Raw genomic sequence first — 13,340 nt, forward strand, 5'->3', positions numbered from 1 at the left:
CCCATGCAACATAGGAAAAAGAAATTCATTTTCACACTCACATAGGAGAAGAGCAGCTGGTCAAGGAGTGAACAATAGTTAAAAGAGGAGGTTATGGCATCACGTTTACTAGTTTACACTCTTAAGACATACCATATACTGATTATGGACAGTTATATTTTATTATGAACTTCTATGTTTACTTGTTAGTAGTTTAGTTATAGCATTTACATTTTAATATTATTATGGACAGTTGTGTTGAAGTTTGGTAGCTGCAGGAGCTATCTGCACACCTGTTATGATTGCATCAGTACAATGCTATGTAAAGATGGTGAATTCTCTACTGCTATGAACACGATTCCTTCCTTGTAGTTGAATGAACTAATACTGCAAAGAGTCTTCCTCTTTGATCGGTTCACCTATTTGTCAAGTTTAATCTATTTTATTCCAATCACTGAAGATCATGAAGAGACTTCAATGTTGGGATATGGATGGTCAGTCTTTGTAACTATCATCAGGTTGTGTACTGCAGCAGTCAAGCTTCATATAGTCATCCATTCATTACGTCAACAATAAAAAATGAAAGAAGATTATGTGTGCGTAGCAATTGGAATTCAAAGGGTCTCTTGGTTCATAACTGTTGATCATTGAAGAGACACCAGCATGTATCTGAAGAGACTTACATGATCATTGATTACAAAAGAGCCTTAATTCTTGATGGTTGAAGAGCTACATCAGATGTAGTGTCATCATCATTGTAACTATAGACGTTTGTGGCTGTTGAAGTCTTAATTGATGAATGGTTTGTCCATATGATGTATTGTGTTGTTTGGTATTGATCATTAAAGAGAATGAAGAGTCTTTGACTCCATGTCATAAATCAGCTCCTTATTAGTAACCATCACGTATACATGTGTCATGGCAATTAAAAAATGGAACGACACATTTTGATAATTGTCGTCTGTTCAAGTATATAACATCAAGAAATCTAAGTGTCTTCAGTTTTCTTGTTTCAGGATGCTGAGTATTTTGGATGATATGCTAGTGGAAGGCATTTTGTGTTGGGGGCATGTCATCATTCATTTTAGTAAAGGACATTATTGTTTGTAGAGGGCAATTCTGGGATGATTTTAGCAGGAGTCTTTGTTCATTGTCATGTATATCTGTAGGAAATCATTGTGTGATTTATAGCAGTGTGACAAAAGGATCGTCCCCTCTCCAAAAAACCCACACATGGAGATTTCTTGTGATCATAACTTGATTGTCAGCTCAAGCCTTGCATGTCCTTATGTGGTTGATTGAATTGGGGTTTTTATCTGCCAGATCATATCAGTGCAACAGAGTGGACAAGAGATAATTTATGGCAATTTAGTACTGCATATGGATTGTTTGAATGAAACAGACTTTTGTGTCATCCTTATTGCTTGTTACAAGTTTTGGTAGTCATCTGTGTATTGGTTGGTGCGCCATTGTCTTTGATGGTGCTCGGTCCGATATCTACAACAAACAAAAAAGGAAATAGTATATATAGAAACATGGTACAACTCTTGCAAGGGCACGTTACTGAATAAGATCTTTGTCTGCTTTAATCCATCAGCACTAGCATTCAGGTCAAAGCTGAGCAGTAAACGGTAATTCTATAGCTGGATGTGAGCCATTACCAGGACATGACTAAGGAAGTTCAATTAAAATTTGTCATCCTAAAGACAGTCAAGCTGGAAGCTTTTTTGGGCAAGGCTAAGGAAGCCACAGATTCCAATATGATCAAGCACGTACAAGAAGTTGCATTCTGGAGGGAGAAATAGGGAGATCTTTGTGTGCAAGCTCTCCTAGGCATTGAGGACACTAGTCAATTTTTATGTTTGAGGCATGCATCTTCTATCTTCTTTTCATGAAGTTTATAAAGCTTGTTCCGCATATCCATATGAAATATCATGCATGTTGGGAAAGTTCAGAAGGCCCTGGATTTTATTTTTCTTAGTTTGTACCACAGAAGGTTGAACAGAATGCAATGTCAAGTAATGTTTAATACGAGGAGCTGGGAAGCTTTTGTTATCCATCGCTCTTGGAATGTTCTCTTCTTTACTTGAAATGAAGGAAAAGTGGTAAACACAGTTGTTGTGCATCAGCTCTCTCATCTTCATAGAGGCTCATGAAGAGTGTCGATCTCTTTCTCATGCATATTAAACATTCCAATCAATGTGTTGTTCTTTGAGCTGATCTTTCAATCAACTCAGGTGATTTGTTTATGATTCTCTTCATGATTTCCTTGTGGTTGAAGCCATGCATCTTTTCTCTATAATTATAGTTTTTTTTTAATCTGTTATAACATCGTTTCAAACTATTTGATTGATTGTATGTTTAACTTGGGTATTTCATATTTGTGTCTAATTATGTTTTTTGTTGTGTAAGGATACTTTGTTCCTTTGAGTATCTTACTGGGGAAGTATTGCAAATACCAACATCAGTATTGATCCATCAAGTCATCTAAGGCAATGGAAATCTATACTTAAGGTTATCTAATTTATAGCCCTTGAATCCATGTACATTCTCCATTTCCCATCCTTCTTTGGTGTGAGTACAACAAACACAACACATGGACTAAGAGTCTCTAATAAGTCCTTTATCCAATAACTCTTTGTACTTGTTTGTTTACTTGTTTATTTTGCATTGGTTTCATTATGTAAGGTGCCTTATTTGGCAGGTTAGCACCCAAAATCAAATCCATGTGGTGGCTTATGGTTCTCATCAGAGATAATCCATTGGAATTTATGTGAAGTCATTCTAAATTTCTTGGACTTCCATGGCAACTTCTTCCCTTTTCTCTGATGTCCCAACCTAGGTAGGAAGGCAAAACATAAATTCTCCTTTCTTGTATCCTTCAAGAATTATTTTCCAGTCCCTAGAAAAACTTTGTTGGTTTTCTCAGCCTCTTCATTGTTACCCTTCAAGTTTCAACAAATATTTTTTTCCCTCCTTAAACTTACAACAGTTTCCTTTTCTATCATGAATGACCCACCTATCACATTGCAAAGGTCTGCCCAATAGAATATGACATGCATCCATGTGCATTATATCATGCATGATCTCATCCCTATGATTCCCAATATGAAAGTTGACTAAGCATTGTTCGCTTACCAACAACTGTTGTACCCTTTGCAACCACAAATTCATGTAGAGCGTTGGGTGTTTCAAGCTCGTCAAGTTTAATTTCTGCACCATTTCCCTAATATTCAATTGTCAGTTCTGCCATTATCCACAATGACGTTGAAACATATTCCTCTAGGGTTACATCTAGTTCTAAACATATTTTTTCTTTCTCGTTCTCCTTGCACCTTTTCTGGTTTCAAAAGAACTCTAATCAACATCAAGGATTCTCCATCTTCAAATTCTTCTCCAAATCTTAGTCAAGCTAAACACTTAGCTTGTTGCGATGTAAACTCTTGGCTTTTCTCCTTTCCCATTGCTCTGTTGTGCTTGAGGACATCCAAATGCCCCATGTCTAGTCCATCCAAACTACAAATACGTTACACTAAATTCTCTCCTCTTTATTTTATAAAATTTCCTCTACCTCTAAGGTAACCACACCTTCATCTACCTCCTTGGCCACTAGTTTGAGAAATTATTGCCATCCTAATAGCTATGTCTAGGGTTATATTCTCCTCTACCTCTTGTGGATTTACCTCTTTCCCTAGGGTTATATTTTGTTCTAGAGCTCTTTTCTTCTACCTTTTTCAATCTTTTCTTTCCATGCTAATTTCATCTTTTATAGAATAATGCAATCCATTAACACACCTTGAGACCGCCTTAACATCAACGTTATCCTCAGTGTATCCACCTTTGATGTTTTGTTTGTGAAATTCCTTGTGCACTCCTCTCATTTTTCCTAAGGTTCTACAAATTCTTGAATATGGTAATGTGATGACCTACTAGTAAGAACTTTGTGTTCAAATTAGTTACCAGTAATTCCTAGGTTTTATTTTCTCCTTTCTTTTTCTCTATTTTTCAACTTGCACATAATCCCACCTTAAGATGCACATCCTTCAACCTTGTAGCTACAAGTTTACCCTCTTAGGATCCTTAACAGACTCTCGTCAAATTACTCAACCATTTTTTAGAATTATTCTATCAACTCCTCTAGGTTCGAGTTTCTTGGATCTACATGAGGTGTGTTGGCAATCCTAGACTTGCACATAGAAATCTTCATTCTTGATTACCTCCTCCTTTTTCATCGTCTTCATTCTATAGGATTCTTCTATGTTTTGTACTTTTTGTAGCATCCAGTGTAGTTGTGATTCGTCTCGGCATTTCCACATGTGCCATATCTCCAGTTTGTGGGGCCTATCTACCTCTTCCACTATGTTTCATGTTTCCTCAGAACCTCTACAATTGCAGATTCTTAACTCTTCATGATTTCTACAACAATCTCTTTTGGACTCTAAACCCGACCTTCCATATTCTTCAAATTTCACCCTGCTCTAATGCCACTTAATGCAAGTCGAAGTACTAAGCCACAAAATTAAACTTAATAACATAGTGATGAAGTATTCTTTTGTTAGCATGCAATAAACTTGTTATAGAACAAGTAAACGGATTATACAATAATATTATAGCTCAATGCTCATACATTCCTTGGCTCTCAAGCCATACGACATTTAGACATTCAATTTTGACAGCTCTTTGTCTTTCAATAATTCTTTGAAACATACCAAATCTAATTACCAAATAAGAAAATTGAATAATGAACAATCTATGGGAAATTTAAAAAACCGTCTATTCTAAATAACAGAAGTTACTGCTATCCTCTTCACATGAACATGAATGACTGAAGGTTTGTTTACTACTTGAGAGATATTTTATTTATTGAATAACTAGCTTCACATGAAAGTTAGTTTAACTAACAATCTCCATTTCTCTAATGCGAAGAGAAATAATTCAAAACCTGATTTCACGTGAAGAGGAAATTAACAAATTTTCCATTTCTTAAATAATGAATAAAAGAAAGCATTAACTGAAATAACTGCCAAAGCACAATGTTAGAACTTGATAAGCTTGAAGGTTCAATCTCGAGTGACTTTACTTTGAGCTCTTGATCTCTTTAGGGGGAAAGTTGATCTTTTTAGGAGAAAAGAGTATCATCAAGGGTTATTACCACCCAACCATTGATCTTTCAACCTTGTTTTAAATGGTCTCACACACAAATTTCTCGCAGAAGTGGCCTGCCCATCCGAAGCGGATGCAAACATGGGATTCAATTTTCATGCCATCAAAGACTTAATGCAGAACCCACAACTGTCATAGCCAATCAATCGATAGATATCTTTACCTATCAAAGTGACCTTCCTAGCCAGTTCCCCTACTAGTTCTAATGACTGATGGCTACCACCCATAGTATTGTACCACCTTGGCCAATGTTTTATAGATGCAAGCTCTTTACTTTGTGTGTCATTGTGACCACCAAACTTGCATATTGAGTGTTTTTTGAGTCATTAAGGTCTTTGTGGCCCATACAAGACTTCTTGTCCATTTCTGGCATTATTGGTCGATTGACCTAAGATTGGTACACATTGGCATAAGCTTTAGTTGTCGATTTGGGTCCAGGTTCGAGAATCTGATTCATGGATTCGTGAGTTTTTATTTTTCCACGTACTGATTCGTCAAAATTCATGTCTATATATATCTATATGCATTCCACGTTTGGCATGTGGGTCCCTAGGGATTTGTGTGGATTCATGACGGATTCATGCAAGGTCCGCATTTGACCCTGTGGATTCGTCCAGATTCACAGTCTATGAATCCAAATGAATCCATGGGGTCAATTCCGAACCTTGTTGTAATGGGCACCTGCCGGTTATAACTTCATGAAACACTTTGCAAGTAAGCTCTGATACCACTGTAATGGGAATGACGTCTAGAATGTTACAACAGAGAATGAACGTCCTCTATTGCCCAAAAAGGAGTGTGATTCACACATCCAAGCTCTTATCAAATGCAAGTTATAATTATCTGATGATCAGCAATGAGACTTTCAGCCCTATTTATCCTTTTCTTCATCCTTCTAGAAGGAACTAAAACATTAATTAATTGCAAGAGCTAGAAGCTTCCTCCTTCCAATAATTAATGCATTCTCTAGAAATTCCTCCCTAGCAATAATTAATTAAATCACGAGAGGCTTCCGTCCTTCCAATAATTCATACCCTAGAAGCTACTCCCTTGTAATTAATAATTAAATTAATTAAATACAAAGTCACCTTTTAATTTTTAATGGAATGACTTTATAAGAAAATTAATTTGATTTCTTCTTATCCTCCGCTTAGACTTTGAAGAACGTGAAGGCCAAAAGATGGGATCATTACACTTGCACAAACCGGTTCGCGAATCAAGACCCGACACAGACCCGGATCCAATTTGGGGCCCAGATGCGCAAATCAGGTAACTAGAGCATAAGCTGAACCTTTATCATTTCCATGGTTAACGATCAATCTACAAGGATTCCCTTCGCAATAGTTTACCACTGTTATAACATTAAAGTATGATCAAAAAAAGAAGTCTTCTCTATTTTCCCTTTCTAGGATAGAATGGAATTCCCTTCCCAGAGTTTTGTCAGATTTTCATATCTTTCTTTATGACCTAGTTAATCAGGTTTGAACCATTGTGTTCTAGAAATTGAGTCAACACACCCATTGGTGACATATTGTTATATTTTGATGATAGATTAGCCCAATCAAGGGATTGTTAAACATTCATGTTAGAGTAGTATTGAACTGTCAGGTTTATCATATTAGATTAAGTAAATAATTAAACACTTCCAACTTATGAGGCAACTCCTGGTGTGAGTTTAGGTTAAGCTCAATGGTAGAAGATTAGGGTGTTTTTGACCACCATGCAGTAATAATGAATGTCATAGACACCAATGAGGATTCATGACTGATAAGCTATTCATATTTGGTATTCAGATTCTTAATAGTTAAATAGATTCAGAATAGGAATACAGATTCATAACTAACATGCAAACACATGCCGGTATTCAGATTCATTGACATGCAACTTCATACCTAGAAATCAGATTATAACTGTTATGCAAGTTCATATTTGACATGCAGATAGATATTAACTGAGTGCCACTGCTCATATGGTGGCATCCTTTTAGAGTGTATTAGATAATGAATGGTCAAGATGTTTTGAACATTGAGTTCAAATAAGATTGGAATAATTGTTTGTTGTTTCATATCTGAAAGCAACTTATCAGGATACAAACTATGGATGATATCAATGATATGCAGATTCACATTGAACATTCCTCCAGATAAGATTTTAACTCTGCAATATGTGGGGAGCGTTTATCCTCTAGTTATTTCCTATTCAAGGGGTCAAATAGCTTAGAAATCTTTATCAATCATACACATGTCAATAATAACGAGTGATGCCTTACAGCTTCCAATACTCGGAAAATCCTAGATTCTTCAAAGTAAATAATAGTAAAGATATCAGAAGTCCATTCCTATTGATGATATGCTTTGAGACAATCTTATAATTATTTTAATAAAAAAATGCATAGCGGATGCATTTTTCCGATGCTCAATAAGGATATATTATCTGTGAGAACTTTCAACAAGAACAGAATGTTAACTCCTTTGCCCTGAGATAAGATTTCTCAAAAAATGATAAAGATAGTTTATATGCATCCAAGTATGATCATATTATATGATTTGTAATGTTAAGGAAAAAGTTTCTTTGGAATAAACAATGATAATGAATCCAAAAAGGGCAAGTAGTGTATGTCTTGCAATCAGGGTAATGATATTCTAAATCCATTGCATAGGGCTCAGTCATCAGGACTGAATGATGAAATGGGATGCAAGAACTTAAATTCAACAGCGTGCAACATAATGCTAGCATAGACTAGTTCAAATGATAAGATATATATTCAATGACATACATGATATAATATCTCCTCATGGGCATAATTTACAAAGGGAATACACTTGCCTGATTCACATGAAGGGTTATGAAGTCTTGACAAGCTTGAGGACTCCATAGCCAAGATGACAATGTAAGGCTTGATTGACAGTGCAGTCCCAAAAGATTGTGCTCCTCCCCCAACAGTTCAAGGCCATCATCTTAATTAATTTTCGTCACACTTCATTAATGGATCGATCCCTCCCAATTACTGAACTTCTGCACCCAACCTCCAAGATGGAGCATTGTGGTTCCATTTTAGAGATGTCAGCCCTTTGTTTTCTGTTGCACCTAATAAACTGTCAAGAGCTATTCCATATTGCTAGATGCTACCACATGTACCTCTTCAGACCTACGATAACTATGGATTTTCACATTTTGCTTTTAGTTCGCCAATAGTGTCCTTCGTAGTCTGAAGACTCACAACGATACACAATTTCATAGTGTCATTCACAGGTAGAGCTAAAATATGTTGTTGCATGTTAAAATAATATTTCTATTTCATATTTTTTTCATGTCGCTAATAGTCGTAATTATGTCCTATTATTTAACAGAAGTAAATACACTTTTCTAATAATCCTGAACAATGTTGCATTTATGCATCTTGATGTTTTTCTTGTATGCAACTAGGTCTACATCTGATCCATGCCGCCGATTAAGACAGCATAATGGCGAAATAAAGTGTGGAGCCAATCGAACCAAAAAGAAACGACCTTGGGAAATGATTCTTGTGGTTTATGGTTTCCCATCTAAAGTTTCTGTGCTTCAGGTAATAGTGGCTTTAGTATGTATACATTTATTATTTTCTTCATTCAACCATATCATGCTAGTATTTGGATGAATCAGCATAACAGAAACCTCTTTCTTTTTCAAAACTTAACTAACCACACCAATATTATTTCAAAACTTAATCATCCACAACAATGGCACAGATGGAAGATCTAGCAATAAGGAATACAAGACAAACACACAATTCACATGAAAACCCTTGCAGGAGAAAAACATAGAAAAATATTCCCAGCAAGTAATCAGATAGGGGTCATTATCAGCAATTTGATACAAAAATTTCACTACAAGAGATCTTGAGGGCTAGTTTGATTTGATGTAATAAATATGTAAACTTAAGGAAATTTAATTTTGTAATGTTAAAGATCTTATGCAAATTCTGTAATAATAGTTTCCTGTACTAAATTATAGAATGATTCTTAGTGGAAATGTACCTTATTTGCACTATGTCTGTCTGGGTCTGCCCTGGTTTGACCTTAGTTCGACCTGGGTTCGGCTCAAGCAAACCAGTCTACTTGGCTTTGAACCCTAATCTATCTCCAAGTGAGACAAACTTGAACCTGGACCCAGTTCAAACCGGACTGGTACTAGGGTATTAATCAGGCAAACCAGACTTCCTCAATTACATAGGAGTGACTACAAAAATCTATCACAGATAAGAATGACTGGTACTAGGGTATTAATCAGCCAAACCAGACTTCCTCAATTACATAGGAGTGACTACAAAAATCTATCACAGATAAGAATAATAGGCATTACACCATCACATTATTTAAAATTATTCTAATATGCTAATAAATTGAAAGGCTTGGATGTAGAGTTGTTTCTTCAAAAAAAGTGTTCCGTGAATCCAGTTTGTAGTAATCCTACAAAAGTTTTAATGTCAAGATCTTTCATACATGTTTTTATCGCATTTATTTACCAAAGTTTCCTATATAAAAAAGGTGAATGCCGTGTTTAAATGGCTAAGACTATGGAGGAGTGCACTTGATTTGAATAGCAAGAACCTAGCGGATGCGCACCTTGACTCATTTTGACCAGTGTTGAGTAGTTGAAAAGGTGCAGAAGTAAGCGTTTAATGATAGTTTTTAGTGGCATAAAAAAACCTTGAAGAATGACTTGGAGGAAACGTTATTTTTGAGTTGGTAAATTCAATCTAAGAACGTACTTGGTACCGTTTGGCTTGCTTTAGGTGGCAAATACCCTTTTGAAACATGTCATTTTCACAAAATATTTTATCACTTCGTTTTCTGCAACACTGTTCACTATTTCCTCTGTTTATTTTGTCTAACAGCTCTCTGATTACTGGCACTAAAATGATTTCTTGTCAAGATTTTGAATCCTCTGTTTTTTCTCAGAATTTACAGTTCTAAATATGAAATATCACTCATTTCTCTCAGATTGACGATGTAACAAGCTTAATTGAGTACTCAAAAAGTAAAATAGAAAATGCCATAAAATTATATTCATAACAGCAGCAACAGAGTTTGCAAATGAATTGATATCTCACCTTCCGATGAAGAAAATCAATCTCCTACAGGCTCCTGATTGAATTGCAATAAGGATCTGAAATCTGAGCAAATGTATAATGCTTTGAGACTCGTCTCTTTAAACTACCAATACTGGAACTACAAGCAAATTGTGAGTCAATACAACCTCACCACTCCATACAATGAGAAGATTATTAATCTGCCTTCTAATTAACAAGTCGACCAACTCCCTTCCAGAACACTGTTTCTGCCTCATAATAAGTCTGGAGCGGCTGGAAAAAGAAAGCGACCTTACATTCAAGACTCGCAAACTCACTGCCATATTCACGGCCTAAAATAGCCTTCTCATGAATCGCTGATTGGAAAGAAGTACTCACGCCATTAATAATGAATCGTCCAGAACGTGTAAGACATTGGCTATAGCCTGCTCAGAAAATGAGACCTCTGTTTCTCAATGCTCTTATATGGCGTGACACAGGGTTGCAGGCTCGTCTATTTTGCGTACACGACCCCGTCCAAATCCGCCGTACACCAATTTCATTGCCCAATGATAATGTTGCCCTTTCAAATAGTACTGATTTCCAAATAAAAATCCTATGCCATTCTTCCGAGAATCCTCTTAGGTATTGCTATTTATTGGTCAGTTCTAAGTATTCAATAAGGTAATCACTGGAATATTTTCCAAGCCCACGAAAATGAATAATGCCCGATTAAAAATGGCGGAAAGGTTCAATTCTCCCGCCAAAACTACAGTTGTCATCCTTCGTATTAGATATTTTTTATTTATTTATTTATTTATAATTGAATCTTGGAGGACAACGTATCCCTTTTTCCACTATCGGCTCAAATGAGATTAAGTTGCCCAATGATATTCCACTATTGAACATATTTGTTAGATTGCCAAATGCATGATCGTTGTAATTTGTATTCAACGTTATAACTAGCTTTTTTTAGATTGATAAATAGGAGATATATTCTACACTAAGTTAAAATATGTCAAAATATGATTTTTATTTTTTTTTTTTTTGGATCAATAAGAGGTCGAAGTTAAGATTAATTATTATGTGTTATGATTAGTTATTATTATTTGTTAAGTGTGAATAGATTTGAATCCAAGACCTTTTCAATAAGAGGCTCACAACTTACTTTTGTGTTGTAGGCTCTTGCCTATGTCAAAATATGATATTGTTGTTAGGATTCAATTTTGTAATTTTGATAAATTCATTGATGGACGTTTCATAAATAGTAGTTTACACAAATTCATCCTCATGACAATGACACTAAAATGCATGGGATTTAGGTGATGCTTACAAAGCTTATGGGGTAGTTATCCATTGATAAAAAAATTTAAAGTTTTTTTCTATTGGTTAAATTTTTTTAATTATAGAATTGATGTCTAAATTCACACGATGTCTTTAAACTCAATTTTTTAAATTATTAGGCAAAAGCCTACAATGCAACAGTAACTTGCGAGTCTCTCATGTGAGAGGTCTTGGATTTGAATCTACCTTAGCTTAACATATAATAACAATTAATTCCAACAAATAATAATAATTAATCTAGACTTTGGTCGTTTATCGATTAAAATAAATAAATTATTTTAATTAATCAAGATAAAAAATAAATTTATATTTACAAACAAATTTAAAAAATTATTTAATTATTATTTACAATAACTTTAAAATATCATATCTCTGATTTTCTTATGATTAGAATAAACAACAAAAATATCAAGCCTCTACCACATACACAAAGCATATTATCATTCCAATTTTTTTGTGAGGCTTTATGTATTATTTGTATTTATTATTAATGCCAACCTTTTCTTCAATAAGTATATATTATATGGTTATTATTTTTTATATTACATTTTTTTAACTAATTTCTTTTCTCTCTTTCTCTATCTCTATGTACCTATTTCTTCCCACACCTCTTCCTTTCTCTACCAATTTCTAATTGTTGATCTCTAATTTCCTTACCTTTATTTCTTTATTTTTCTCATCCTTTACCTTTACCTTTTTCAATCTATTTCTCGTGTCCTCCAACTCTCTATTTTATAATAGTTATTATTATTATTTATTATAATGATTAATTATTATTATAATCATTACATTATGATTAGAACTAGAATTTAGATTAAGATAAGTTTACAAATTAAATAATTAAAACACAATATTGAAAGACAAGTTCTCATCATGAATATCATTTGTTTATTTCCCTTTTGAAGAGTCTTATCCCTTATGGAATTGTAGAAATCTAGATTTCTACAAACCTCAATTTAGCCAAATCAAGGTTTTGCAAATCTTACTTCCTATTTTTGAGATTTTACTTGGACACTTTGTTTCACAAGGAAGATGAGTAGGAAGATACTTTTTTATGCGTTTGGTTCATAAATTGGAATTGGAATTGGAATTTGATTTTTTAAATTAATTTTTGGTCCAGAAAAACCCAAATTGCATCTTGGCAAATAAAGATGCAGGGCTGCATAACATTCTAAAAAATAATGATATATACTCATAAACATACTCACATCTAAAAAAACGCATGTCTCAAATGGAGAATGACATATCCCAAAAATGGTGAATGTAAGGAAAAAATTGACACACCTTGATGAACCCCCAAAAATGGTGAACGCAAAGCTCCGAGCTAGAAATATTGAAAATGCTGCAAAGGCCAAACCTTATAGGGCAAAGAATATTTTACCCTAAGCAATATATTTATGCAGGTGGATGCGAAAAAAAAGTGTCTGGTTTCCAAAAAAGAAAGCAAGCGGATGCCAAAAATTTTCCATTTTCATTTTGATCTACTACCCAAAAAGTGAAACCAGGTTTTAAATCTCAATTCCTAGTCTTGAGAGGGTAGTCAGATAACTTGGTTTTGAGGCAAAATTAGAAGTCAGGTATTCTAGTTCCATTTTGCCAATTTTAAAACAAATGCAGAAAAATTCAAATCTAGGTTATGAAAAAGTCAATTCCTGTCATCTTCCACCAACCAAATTGACCCTAAATGATCTTTAGAAATAAGTCATCATTTAAAGGTTGAGTTGTGGTTTCATCCAATCAACTAACATTCCATCCTTGGCCAAAGAAAGAACCAAGTTTAATTTGAAAACTGAAATCCATAAAA

The 13,340-nt window shown here is 34.5% G+C and overlaps 1 protein-coding gene and 1 long non-coding RNA gene across 2 annotated transcripts in view; one reads left to right on the forward strand and one right to left on the reverse strand.

Annotated features, from left to right (window-relative positions):
• Positions 1–11,062, reverse strand: part of LOC149553849 (uncharacterized) — a 53,320-nt gene extending 42,258 nt beyond the window's left edge. The window contains exon 1 of the long non-coding RNA XR_016353200.1: positions 10,235–11,062. This is a non-coding gene — a long non-coding RNA (uncharacterized LOC149553849). The remainder of the gene's footprint in view (positions 1–10,234) is intronic.
• Positions 1–13,340, forward strand: part of LOC149553850 (structure-specific endonuclease subunit SLX1-like) — a 33,494-nt gene that overhangs the window by 7,442 nt on the left and 12,712 nt on the right. The window contains exon 2 of the mRNA XM_089789209.1: positions 8,569–8,707. Within this exon, the coding sequence (XP_089645335.1) occupies positions 8,569–8,707 (139 nt within the window). The remainder of the gene's footprint in view (positions 1–8,568; positions 8,708–13,340) is intronic.

This window comes from Cupressus sempervirens, chromosome 6 (genome assembly GCF_028749045.1).
Source record: "Cupressus sempervirens isolate cs-2001-9-10 chromosome 6, ASM2874904v1, whole genome shotgun sequence".
Lineage (NCBI taxonomy): Eukaryota > Viridiplantae > Streptophyta > Pinopsida > Cupressales > Cupressaceae > Cupressus > Cupressus sempervirens.